General features: G+C 39.9%; 1 protein-coding gene across 6 annotated transcripts in view; it reads left to right on the top strand.

Annotated features, from left to right (window-relative positions):
• The first annotated feature begins 8,222 nt into the window (after window positions 1-8,222).
• The window catches only part of ABLIM1 (actin binding LIM protein 1), a 130,483-nt gene continuing 124,737 nt past the window's right edge, over window positions 8,223-13,968 (top strand). For all 6 annotated transcript variants that reach the window (XM_014250229.2, XM_088059646.1, XM_088059645.1 and 3 more), the window contains exon 1: window positions 8,223-8,497. In XM_014250229.2, the coding sequence (XP_014105704.2) occupies window positions 8,260-8,497 (238 nt within the window). In that variant the 5' untranslated portion in view covers window positions 8,223-8,259. The remainder of the gene's footprint in view (window positions 8,498-13,968) is intronic.

Here is a 13,968-nt window from a genome sequence, read left to right as displayed (position 1 = left end):
GGAGTAGAGAAAAAAGCTTCCTACTGAAGACCTGAAGGACTGCCAGTTTCTTCCAGGATCCTTTTGGCTAATTGTTCCCTAGAGTGGCTTAGGCACCTCTTTGACTTCCAGCATAGAGCTCAGCCTCACAGAAATTGTGGGATTATTTATAAACTTTGGGACAGGCAAGCACTTGGATTGTGTTGTTGAGTCAATCATACAGAGTCTTGGGGGTGCAGCAATTTTTGTATTTATATTTCATATTGCTTTCACTATATCTTGCCTATGAAATTGCATCAGTTGTCAGCAATTACACTTGGCTTTTTTTCTCTGTGTAAGGAAAAAGGATTGTGTTTGCTGTAAGAATCCATAGTGCAATGTTCTTGACACTGTAGATCAATAGATTAGCCTTGTGCTGCCAGGAAATAAAATGCTGAGCCACCTCTTCTTCTAATAATGCAATGGCCAGATCCATTAATGCACAGATTGTTATTTTTTGTCTGAAAATAGATGTAAACAGGGATTTTTTTTTTTCCCATGACTACCCTGAAATAAATATTGGAATGGATAAAGTAAGGTAAATATCTTTGGGTTGAATCAGGCCTTTTGTCATAACCTAACTCTTCTACTCACAGCAACCAACAGTAACAGTGATTTTGCTTGTTTGGGGGAGAATAACTAAAAATGGAATTTTCATATGGGAGTTGTACAGAATTAACTCTTTTGATAACTTTCTTGATAATTTGGTTTTCTGTGGAAAATAAGCACCTTTAGTGTGAAATAAGGAATGCAATTTATTGGAAAGCCATTGAGTAATACAGTAATAAAGTTAATGATGATCAAGGAGAAGCACTCAGCTATGCTTTACATGACCTCTTTTTTTAATGCTGACCAGTTAGTCCCTAGCGTTATCATCTGTGGTACTTCTATAGTTTCCATTATCACAGAATCTGAAAACTTCAGTCTTTAATGTACCTATTGTTACAAATCCCTTGTGAGGGGAAAGTGATAGGGGAAAATACAATGAAAGAGATTAAGGGAATGGCTCAGGGATGAACAGCAAGTCTGTGGGAGTGCACAGACAGCATATTTCCCAAATCCTATGTTAAGGCTTCCAGTGGTAGTAGACAGTGCTTTACCAGCTGACATTATTAGGGCTATTTTCCCTCATGTAATTGAAATATTTCATTTGGTGATTGGTTTTTCTGTGTACTCTTTTTCTTTGTACTATTTCAGCCCAGCTGATAACTTCATGTGAAGGTAAATGGCTGGTGTTGCTCTCCTTTGTCCAAGAAAAAGATCATTAGATGTAATCTCAAGCATATTGTTTGGATATTTTTGTTTGTTTAATCTTTCTGCTTGCTGCTTCACTGAAGGATAAACTTGGTGGTTGTTGGCGATTGGGGAAGTGAGTCAGATTCAGTTTCTGAGCACACAGCAGAGGGAAAAGCATTCCTAAGAGCTTGTTATGCTGCCTGTCCAGCATTACAATGCACTGCAAAGCGGGGCTTTTGTTACCAAAGGCTCATGTGCCATGGAAGTTATCATACATAGTTGATAACAGGAAGCTGAGCACAATGCTTTAATTCAGTTGAAAGATTTTGCATATGTCATCAGTTGGGAAAGGAAATTGTCACAGTGTGGTCTTAGTTAAGTCTGAGATAGAAATGCAGTTGTGTTTTCTCTTGTGTATTTCTCAGCTACAAGTTGTAACAGGAGAATAAAGGGCAAAGTGATGTTTCATGTATGTTTTGGAATGAATACCAAGAAACCAATACATAAAATAACATTTGTTTTCTTATTTCCAAGTTAGTTGAACAGAATGGCTTGTGCATGCAGATCTTGCTGTTGATGTATAAATCAGATCTGATTTTCAGTGTGCCACCTGGAGAGATCCCCAGGTGGTTTTTCAGAGTAGAAGTTTGACTCTTTAGATACAAATGTAGCTAAATCCTAGTCAGACTTGAACTTGATACTGTCCTTCACACAGACTTTCACAGACCTCATGGACTGGGCAGACTTTCTAGCAGTTCTTCAATTTGCATGTGTGTGCTGCAAAAAGAGGCATTTGATGGAGTTTGGCTAATGATTACTTAAAGGTCAGTTATAAAAGCTGTGGAAAGAAATATTATGTGTCAGCTTGATAAGGAGCCTGTATGGGACACTCATGCTTAATCATGTTGCTCAGCTGAGTTAGAACTCAGATCCTTTTACCTTTGATACCACTTTAGCCTGAGTTAGCCCTTTTCAGTCAGTCACTCGGGTTTTTTTGTTGTCGTTGTTTTTTTGGGGTTTTTTTTGTTTTTTGTTTTTGGGGTTGGTTTTTTTGTTGTTGTTGTTTTTGGGGTTTTTTTTTGCCTGTACAGAGAAGCCTTGTGGCTTTGTGGTCTTTCTGCTCCTCCTGCCACAGGCAGTAGTACATCTCACCTTAGAGAACCTTGTGTGGGTTTAAACTGACTTGACAGAGACCTGTAGACTGTAAAATTTCTACCTCAGCAGGTTCTTCATAGCCTTTATCACAATAAAAGTTAGCAAAACCCCATCACTGTTTTTTTACTATATTTTCTATTCTTTTCTATATTTTATGCTTTAATATTAAAGTAATATTAAATATTAGAATCTAGGAAGTAATATTAAGTATTAGTAATCAGGCTTTTCAATCTCTTGTGAATAAAATTTGCATCTAGATGTACTAGCATAGATCTCTCTTTGAAGTGTCTGCTTAGTAATACCAGTGCTTCATATGGCCATCAGCAGTGCTTCTATGAGCTCTGCTAAACATTTTTTCATGAGTGGATATGGTCTCAGTGAGGAGGCAGCAACTGTTGAATGGGCAGAAAACAAGTGTAGTGCACAGGGAGCATATTTGCCTGTGAGGAACACCTATTCTTCACTGCTCATCACCACCTGAGTCCAGAAAGTACAGGGAATGCCATCATTCTTCAGTATTCAGCATAGCAGATCTCATTGACATCAGTGTGATTGGTTGTGGATTTCTGTGGATGAGCAGAACAGAGACAGGTATGTGTGGCCACTGCAGCTGTCTGGCAGCAGGACTGCTGAATCAGCTCTTGTGTGTTTTCTTCTCAGCCAAGATAACAACAAGATTAGATGGGCCTCATGCTCCAATGAGTGAGCTGAGAAAATGCCCTGTTCCTGTTGCTCCTGGCTGTGGTGCCTTAGTTCTGAAGTGTAGCGTGCTGGAAGTCATCAGAAACCACAGCAGTGTTTGTAGCTGGGCTCTGTTGGGGTTTGGAGTCCCCAGGGGATGTGCAGCATTGGGAAGTGGAGCACAATAGTATGGGATGAACCAGTGGTATTATAGCAGTGGACATGCCTGCCTGCAGGAGTATCATGGGATCATGGAATCCATAGGTTAGGTTTGGGTTAGGGGGAACCATTAATGGCCCTCTAGTCAAACCCTTCTGCAATGAGCAGGGACATCTTCCACTAGATCAGGTTGCTCTGACCCTGATCCAACCTGGCCTTGAATGTTCTCAGGAATGGGACATCCACTACCTCTCTGGGAAACCTGTGTTTCACTACCCTCATTGGGTGCACTGGATCCCACTGTCCCTGTCATTGGTGAAAACACTGATCAGCACATAATAACACATTTTAGTAGTGGTGGTAATTCTGTTCCTGGGTTTAAGCTAGGGGAACATTTAAATTTCTCTCTGACCTGAGGACAATCCCCACAAAACTTCCTCTTGTGCATCAAGGGAATGGATTTTATTTCCATTTGAAAATAATTTCTGTAAACTATTGGAATATAATAGCTGAGATACTTTTTAAAGGACTAAAACATGATTACTTCAAAAGCCACAAAATAGCTTTGCACTACCGGTTTTTAAAGCTCAGCAAATTTTATGTAGTACCTGAATTATTAATGGAGATAAATTGGAAGAGGAAGATCTGTTGTCTTATCAGCTTTAAACAAGCAGTAGTTGGTTGACTTTGCAGAGAGGCAGCTCCTGCTGAAGCCATGAGTGAGCAGGTCCTGGGTGAGGAGCCCTACGGGGTGAAGAGCTTCTGTCAGTATGCCCAGAAGATGACTGCCTGTTTTGGACATTTAGGTAAAGAAATTAAAACGTGCATGTGTATTTTTTGGTCTTCATCATGTGGATTAAGTGTTTCCTCAAGTTTACAGTAAATAGCTGAGTGTTTGTACATCAGCCTGCAGTCTTGAGTAAGTAAATAGTGGGTGTAAAAGTGAAAAAGCTGAAATGCGTGGAGTAATTTTACCATAGCCAGAGTTTTCCTTCCTTTTTTGTATGTGTGAACTTGAATGTTGGATTTCTTTTTCTGTCATTTCATGGTTTAGTTATTTTATTGCTTGAATAACTTTATTTAGATCTAAAAGTAGATAGAGTGCTTGCTTATTTTTCATTTAGGTGAAGGCCCTTTTTTTCCTCTCCTTCCTCTGAATATCTTTGAGAATTCTTATGTGGAGAAGGTCCTGGTAATTATGTCAGAAGATCCTGATAATCCTGTTGCCTTGGACAGATGGATGAAACATTATTTGGGGCTATCTACCTGTGCAAGAGATGTGTTACCTTCTGAAGTGGTATGATGAGGGAAAAGGAAAATTTAGTTTTGTTTTACCTTGTTTCCTGTATTTTTGTTTTGATTAGTTTTTGCAGCTAAGTTTTGCTGAACTAGTGTGACAGACTTCGGTTTCTTGGGTTTCTGATTGGGCTGTTTGTTGTTTTCAATGCAAGACTAAGGTCACACTGAAATGCATTTGCAAGAAGTTTAACTGTGATGGCAGAAGCAATTAAGACAACATTAATGCACTACATATTTCTGCTGAAGGGCAAGTGTAATCCTCAGTGTTTTTCTGAAACATGGAGGGATATTTCTTCTTCTATGTATTTAGCCCTTGTTGTCTCTTTTTTACTATTATTCACTGCTTGCTTGCTATTCTGTTTTTTAATTTATTTGTGGATTTCAGTCAAATTTTTTTGGTACTTATGCTCTCAGAGCATTAGTAATGATGCTTGCATATGAAACATGCATGTATTTTTATCATCCAGGCAGCCAATTGGTGTGATGAATTCAGAGGGGATTGAATAAGAAGTGGTCTTGAGATGGCTGGAAATATTTATAAATAAAATATTTATAAAGTTGGAAATGAGATAAAATATTTAAAGCAGCTATTCTGCATAATTCCTGTCTCCTATCCAGCCAGCCCCCTGTGAAAACTGTCAGTCTGGAAAGTGCCCATATCTCACACTGTGCTCTGTGAAGGCTTGAGATCCCAGCACTGACTACTTGGATTAGACATGGCTTTGGAATTGGCAGTGATTGAAACAGGTTTTGCTACTTGGCAGGTCCTGAGAACATTTCCTCAACGCTAGTTCTGAGCTGAGCGCCCTGGATTCCGGAGACTTTCTTTCACGAAACATAGATGGGATTGTGCTCCTGTGACTCCTGCCTTTTTCTTTTCTCTTCAGCAAGAACATCAGAAATCAATGTATTCCACTTAATTGAATGCTTGACTTAAGTGGTAGGAGATTGCCATTGTCTTTTTGATTCAGACTGAGGCTGAATCCCAGTGTTTAGTAACTGTGTTGTATGAAGCTGTCTCAGGCCTTATCCTTTTCCTTGGACACAAGGATGTGCTACAAGCAGTCCTTTATCTCACTTGGAAGCCACTGTAATGCTTCTTGGTCTTGTTTTGCTTATTTCTACTGCTTGTCCTCTTATATTAATGTTGACAGGATTGAGGCTTTTGAAGACAAATGCTGTACTTGAAAAAAGCGAACTATCCAAAAATCATATTGCTTTGTGTTATTAAGCAGCAGCTGGCATGGAGTCTTCAAAGGTGCAGTTCTCAGTGCAGCAATAGCCAGGGCTGGAAAGAGGCAGCATTAGAGAAGTCTGTCTCAGGGGAAGTAAGATCTTATTTTTAATTCAGCAGGATGTTTCTGCAGGGACATGTAATGGTCACTAAATCCTGATCCATCGTCCTGCACCAGTCCCGTGTGTTTTGGTGGTGGAAGGACACTGGATTGTGCTGTGCTGTTGGATAGATCATCAGACTCTTCTGCAGCGGTCACAGGCTGAGTGCTTCTGTAGTGGATAAACAGGTCATACTGGTTTAGTTCTTACTGCAAGAGCTGTAATGAGGTGTAATGAACGTCTTGGTGAACAGAGCTGGAGGTTAGAATCAGCATGGACACAGCAGAAAATGTGGAGTCAGCTTTAAACCAGCGTGTTGAAACTCCATTGTAAGTGACTTTTCTGGGTATTAGGCAGCCAGGCTTTAACAAATTTGGAGCAGTTTCTGCAGGGCTCACCTTTCTTCTCTCTGAGGATTAACTTCTGCAGGAGTTCATGTCTGGGCAAGGTGTGCATTTGCCTCATCTCAAAGGGCAAAGTCCACCTGGACACGTCAGAGGGGCTGGATGGCCGGCACTGCTGCTGCTGCCAGATGTCAACATCCTTCACCAATTATCCAACAAATGGCACTCTCAGACTGAGAGATCCTTGTATTGACTCATCCAGCCTCTCCTGTGAGTCATCCCTCTGCTTTAAGCTCTGAATGGAGATCCACACTCACCGGTAGAAGCTTTGGGATTTTCAGAGGTGCATCTTCCACTGAGGGGCTGTGGAGTGCAGGTCAGCAGGTTGAGAAATCTGGAAGAGATTGAAAAACTGCTGCAAAGCTTCATATCCTAGAAGGAATGCTTAAAACTCATCATTTGCTGAGGTCTCTGATCTGATACAAGATACTCTAAGGCAGAACTGGAGTTTCTATATTTATTGAGCCAGCTCTTCCTCAAATACACATTAGCATCACCCCATTAAAATTAGTACAGATTTATTCTGGCTTATCTTATTGTGTTCTCCATTGATTAGAAAATCCAGGAGCGTGTCTGTTTAAGGGGAACTGTAATTGCACACCTGTTTTCAAAATAGTAAAAAAGTCATACTACTTGGAAAATATAAAGTAATTGACCTCATAGGAGATGTGTAATAATAGATGATCAAAGTCTGGATTTATGAGATGGTATTTTCTCTTTGAAACAGTAAATAAAGCAGTTTTCTCTTTAAAGTCTATTCCCATCTGGAGTCAGTACTTGAGCTCTGATTTTGAGGGAGAATTAAGTGACAGTTTCTCACTGTGCCCAATAAGCCTATTGGTAGAGTTTTTGTCACCTTCTAATTTAGAAAAAGCCTTACTGGAAGCCGTGCAATGATTACACGAGGTCATTTTGCAGCTGCAGCTAACTTCTCTGTGTTAAGGGGAATTGAAAGTCTTGGCCAGACACTGGTTGCACAGTTGTCTCTATGCATTTCACTGAGTAGAGAGCCTGAAGTTGCCTCTGAGCATGTCCAGGTCTGGGGTCTACCTGTAACTTTCTCTTACAGAAGATGAATGTTGTTAGTTTGGGGTTTTTTTTAGCTCTTTCACTTTGGAATTTCCTGTGACTTTCCAGTGCCCCGTTGATGATTAACTCTGCCTTTACCCAGGGAGAAATATTCATTAGATGATTAGATTAGCAAGTCACTGGAATTGGATTAATGTAAATACTTCTTGTAGGTGAAGCAGGAGGGGTTGGCACAGTATCTGCAAAGCCTCTGCTGTCAGCTGCACAGGAAGGTGGAGAGGAAGAGCAGAAGCGAACCAATCCTTAATGGTTAGGGGAAAGCTTAAGTGTTTTTGTTTGCAATAGGCAGTGAAAGCTGCAGAAAGGATTTCTCCAAAGAAATCTGCTTATGAAGTAGTGACAGCCAGTGCTTGTACATTCCTAAAAAAGGAGGACCAACGTGCTCTACCTTGGCTACAGCCTTTTCTCCATAGCACACGGACAGACCTGGTGTGGAAGAGGGCCATGCTGGATTAAATGCACAGATGTGCTTTTGTAGCTTATGATGATGATGATGATGATGATGATGATGATGATTCTTCTATAATAAGATTTTTGACACAGCAAGGTTTTTTGATTTTAAACTAATCCCCTTATGTAACTCAGTTACGTTCTTTCTCTTGTCCTGAATATTAATCTGATTTTCAGATACTCATTTTGGTTTTGTTTCTGACTTTTGCATTTGCAGGGATGAGTTTCAACTGATTACAATAGTTTTAGATGGCAATCACCTGATCAAGCATACTGTTCTAATCTCTTGAAGATAATCACTAAAAATATATCTTCCTTAATCTCCTTTGCTGGATAAGAGAAAAAGAGAAGGATTGGAAAGGGCAGTGTGCCGTGAGTAGTAGACTGACTGTGTGCACTATAGGTTGCTTTCCTTAGCTTCTTCTGAATAGAAATGCCATCTTTCCCCATCTTAAACAGCTTTGGGAAGCTGTGTGGCTCAGGAGAAGAACTGGTGCTGGAAAAAGTGAAATTTCGAAATTCTGTCAGAAGGATGTCAATAATTGAGGATGGGGATATTGCAGAGGTCTTGTATCTCATTCCCAAGCAGAGCTTGCTGAAGCAACTTCCCTACTTGAATCCAGATGACTACTTCTTGTGTGAGCAGTTATATGACACTCCTGAGCATCTGGGTAAGTCAGGATTGCCATCAGATTTTGATTTTTGGTTGGTGAATAGGCTAAATTGTTTTACAGTTAACTTACGTTTTGTGTAGCAGCAAGATACTGTATGACAGAAAGTGTGTTCAGGTGTGGAGAAATACTTTATCACTGACAGAGGGAAAGAAAAATAAAATGCCAAGTTAGACTCTGGAAGTAGTTGGTGGATATAGGTACAGCTCTATATGTCCATCCTCGGACACAGGGGACCTTAATCCTCAGAAGTATTCAAGCTAGAAAAGTGCCTTTTGAAAGCACAGCACTCTGGAAGTAGTGTGTTCAGAGCTTTCCTATGGGATTTGGAAGACTGTTCCCTTCTGCTTGTTTTCAACCTATTGTGAAGGAGTATTATTTGAAATTGCCTCATTCTTGAATTGGAAGAAGTGATTAAAAGTCTTTCTGTGATCACCTCCTTGTCATTTGTGAATTTATTAGGCTTCTGTGTATTTTAATATCTTTTATCCAGGTACCTCCTTTGACTGGATAAGAAGTCATAACTTATTTAGATGCTCTGTGCAGGAGCCAGTCCATGCCTTTGATTATCCTTTTACATTTATTTTCTTAATTTTGCCGTAACTCTTGAAAAATTGGGGAATAAAACTGCATTCATCATGTAGCATAATGTGGGTATATGTAAAGAGTCATAACGATGCTCTTTGCTCCTTCCTGTAGTCTCTAAAATTAGGGTTGTGTTTTAATTAATACTGAACATTTATTAGCTTATTCCTTAGTAGGACTATTAGTGGTGGGAGGACTTATATCTGGAATCCACCAGCTTAACTGGTTTATTACAGTCCATTACAAATCTAAAAAAAAAAAAAAAAGTTTACTGTGAACTCCTGTCTGTGAATAAGAAATTTGCTATAAATGTTAATCTCTTCCAGATAAATTTCAAAGATTTATCTTCTGGGACTTGCCTTATGGACTTCAGTTCTGATAACCCAAACTGCTTATGTGTTGGAATTTTGTCTGTACTAAGCAGACAAAGAAAGCTGCTATATGCTTGTCACTCTGTTCAGCTCCTCAAAATGTTAACACTGAGTGATTGTATTTGGTAGGCAAGTATTTTTCAAAGATCTACTTTGGTATATGACACTTTTTCTTCTGTGCAAATTGCTTTTTGCTAGTCAGCTCTGTACATAATGAACTTGACCTTGTAAGAGACTAACTGTCCCAAACCCATATGCTGTTGCAGATAGTTACTGCTTCTGAGTTATCAATTATTTTAAAAGTAACATTTCAATGAAAACAATGCTAAAATGTGGGGCAAATATATAATATAGCTGTTAGCTGGGAAAAAGCAAATATCATTCTCCCTTTCCAGCCCCAGCAGTGTTTCCCATTGGCATTCTAGAGAAAAAATCTACATACAATTCAGCATTTTTATAAATCAGAATTTAGAATTGGAAATTATTTGGATGAACAGTGACCAGCTACATGATCAATCCATGCAGGACTCCAGTGAAATTCTTGCCATCATAGCAGGATGGGACCTGTCTTCTAATTTGTATGGGGCTTAAATCAGTCTGGAAATCTGCAATTTTGCAGCTCTTCACTCATGTGTAAGCAACCACAAAGATAGTGGGACAGGTTCTGTTTAGCATTATGCTGCAATAGATAATGCAAACAACCACTATGGATTTTTTTCTTTCACTCTCTGGTATGGGTGCTACTATTCAAAAGGGTTGGAATTGTGGTCCTGCTTTCCAGTGCCATGTATAATGCTAAATGAAAGGCTGAAAGGTGGCTGGTGCCTCAGCTTTACTTAAATTAGAACAATTGGAATCAGAATCTCATCCACTTGGAATAAAAGCAGTGGAATGCCTTTTGAAAACAGCCTGGGGGTAAATGCTGTATGTGACTAAGATACCAAACACGTAAATCTGTCTCTTAGGCCATGTGCTGCTTGGGGATTATGGTCCTTCAAGTACTGCAAGATTTAGCAGCTTATAAACCCTGCTGAAGGACAGTTTGCTGTCTCTATTTGGTGTTGCAAACAGATTAGAAATGACACTGTTCAAAGTATTTGGAGACTCAGTAATTATTTTCCTTGTTGATCATGAGTGGAATCACAAACATCAGGAAAGGCCCATATTTTAGGTTTTTGGAAGGTCAAGAATTATCAACAGGTGTAGAGCTATTTACTGTTCAGGAGGTGAGCCTTTGGAGTATCATCCATTTAACCCATGACTTGTTTTTACTTAGCACTGAAATTCCATACCCTTCATAATGGGAATGTGGGAGGTTAAACTTGTCTCACAAAGTTAAATGGTGGCATCATACTGACAGTTAAAAGCACTCTAAAAGTTGAAGAAAACGTGAAAAAAAAAGGAGTTTGAAAGTGGCCTCGAGTCCCTGAAAGTCTTCATTCTGCATTTCTCTTGAGTTCATTTGGCCAAGGGATTATGAGCCACCTTCCCTTCTGTATCCTGGGGAGGTGTAAGGATGCTTCCTGTGAGAGAGATTGCCAGTCATGGTTTGCTGCAACAAAATCTGTCTTACCCTAGAAGGCCTGGTTTAGCACATGCCTTTGATTCTCTGAGGCCAGACCCTGATGCAAAGGAGTCTGTGGGAAAATGTCTGATTTTCAGGATTAGCAAAACCTGAAAGTTGGTTGCAAAAGAGCAGTGGAATTCTGAAGAGAAAATGGTCTTGGAACTCTGTGATGTTGCTTCTCACAGAAGATACTGTCACCTGTCACTTGTACCAATGTCACCTTGTGCAACCTTGCAAAGTGACAGTGCATACCTGAGGGAAAGGAGATGCACACCACATTACCTAACTGACCCCTTGTATGAGGTTAGTACCTCTTTATGTAACATATGTATTTAAAGCATCACTTGTGAGAATGGCTGCTTGTGTTGCATCAGCTGCATGTAAAGGGAGACAGATGCAACCTAAGAGGATGAGAAAGGCATGGGTGGAAATGCAGGGAGCACGAATACAGTCCAGTGATGAGACAGGAAGTAAATTAGACTGGTGGAGGAAAAATTATGAAGCACCAAGATCCCATTTAGTCTTCACTGTGTAAAAGAACTGGCTGGGTGGCTGAGACTAACCAGCGGTGGAGAATGGACTGGAGTCCAGTCGGAGGCCAGTCACCAGTGCTGTTCCCAAGGGCTCAGCACTGGGCCCAGTCCCTTTTCATAATGATGATCTGGATGAGAGGAGTGAGTGCCCCCACCATCAGTTCACTGACAGCACCAAGTTGGGTGGGAGTGTTGATCTGCTGGAGGGCAGGGAGGGTCTGCAGAGGGGTCCAGACAGGCTGGATTGATGGGCTGGGGCCATTTGGGATGGGCTTCAACAGAATGTGGAAATGGTTCAAAGCTGTGCCAGAGAAGGTTTAGACTGGACACTAGGAAGAATTTCTTTACTAGAGCATGGTCCAACACTGGGCTTCCTAGGGAGGTGGTCAATCCCCAAAGTCTGCCAGAGTTTGAGACCTGGACAGTGCCCTTAATAACTTGGTCAGACCTGAGATGCTCCCAGGCAGCTGAATTGGATTGTAAGTTCCTTCCAACTGAAATAGTCTATTCACTTTTATTCTATGAGAAATGGGGTTCTGGGGAAAAGAAGGTCTGATTTTTCTGTGTGTACATTTGCAGAGGGGAGGAGTCCAAGAGATCAACATGGTGATATGAGGGAAGACACAGAGGTAGGGTGCTCTTGAGAGGAATGGGCTTTGCAGATTTGAAATGAAAGGCCCAGTTGTAAAATACAAGCTGCAGCATAAAACACTTGAACCTTTGCCCACTGTTTTACATCTAAGATCCCACACATCAGCTTCATTGCATTAATAAGGTTTTCTTGCTGTGCTATGGCAAGAAAGTTAGAGTGCCATTTAGGGAAACAAACTCTTTATATCCCATTGCTATTTTCCATTCTTAGTACCAAGGAGTGCCCAGGATCACTCAGGCTGCAGTTTGTTTAATCCCTGCTGTTACTTGGAAAGAAAGAAGGAAAAATGGAAAAAAAAAGAATTCCTGTTTTAATCTTGGGTCTTACCTGCTAATGGTGTCCCTAGTAGCTCCCCACAGAATAGATACTTGATGTGACTTGTGTGTAGTCACATCAGAGTAGGATTTTAATGGTACTGTGTGAACTTGTCAGGTGTTCAGTCTCAAATTCTATGCAATCTCAAAAGTGGCAAGCAGTGATATGAGAGAGGAAAATCCAGGTTCTGTTTGCATTGTAGTAGGTGGTAGTCCTTAGGTGTTGAGAGGTGCTGATCAGATTGCTCCTGTCCTTCAGATAAGGTAAATCTTTTTGACAGCTTTTCAAATTGATTCCTTCAAGTGAGCAATCTCTACTGGCCTCAGCCCCTGTATGTTTTTTTTAATGATTGAATAGGGACAATGCTTTAAAATGTGTGGTAATTCAATAATGTTTAGAAACATTATTTCATTCTTCTGCAGGACAATGTTGTAATTCAGAATGGTCCTCATAAGTCAGCAATATGGTTTGAAATTATGCAGTTGAATTTCAGTGTCTACAAGTGTAAAATGTGGACTTGCACAGATAAGAAGTGGGAATACACTGATCCTGAAAAACACATGGAGAATAATACTTACCATAATATAGATTAACTGTAATATATAGTTCATATAAGTGTAATGTATGATAAATATTGACTGTATAATACTGCTGCCATTCTTTTTCTGGGATGTGCTAGCAGGAGATACATACAGCGGTTGGATAATTTTTCTCTGTTCCTGTTACTGAAGAGGACTGCTGGATACTGTCTCTAGCTTTGGACATTGCATTTTCAAAAGATACTGATAAATCATGAGGGAAATTAGAGGAAGGCAGTGGGAATGGTATTAGGAAAAAAGATTTATGAGAAAAGATTAATGGAATTAGGTTTTCTCAATCCGGAAGAGTGGTGATAATTGTGGGATTTAGACAATCTTCAGCCGAGTAATGGATTCTCAAATGGAGATGTGTTCTGCATTGTCCTGAGAAGCACAGAGAAGTATCCTTGTGAAAAATACTGAGTAGTGGTTTTGTGTTAAGTAAGAAATATAGCTGAAACTCCATCTGTGCTAGCTCTTAATAATCTTTAGTTCTCAAAGTGTGAAGAGTTAGCCGATTTTTTCAATGAAAATGAAATGAAGAAGTAATAACTTAGGATCAGTTCTTCATCCTGTGCACATTTTTAATATCTTTACCACAATTTAGTCACTGATGTATTTTTACTTAAAATATTAGAACAGTTAATGTCTTTGTAGCCTTTGGCTTCCTGTTTCAGAATTCTGGCAAGTGGTTGTCAATGTTTGGATCAATCTAAGCTAATTGGTTTAGTAGTAAATCAGTGGTTTAGCATTAATCTGCATTAAGGTAGCATCATTTGGAGCAACTGAATTCAACTCTTTAGGGTTCACTGCTCCTTCTCTAAATTCTTCTTTATCTGTAATCCAATACACAAGAACAAAATTGCAGTT

The sequence above is a fragment of the Pseudopodoces humilis genome, chromosome 9, assembly GCF_049639895.1.
Source record: "Pseudopodoces humilis isolate 2021_Gansu_Grassland_sample_001 chromosome 9, ASM4963989v1, whole genome shotgun sequence".
Classification (NCBI taxonomy): Eukaryota; Metazoa; Chordata; class Aves; order Passeriformes; family Paridae; genus Pseudopodoces; species Pseudopodoces humilis.
Note: the sequence above shows the minus strand (reverse complement) of the source record. Positions and strands in the feature narration are given on the sequence as shown.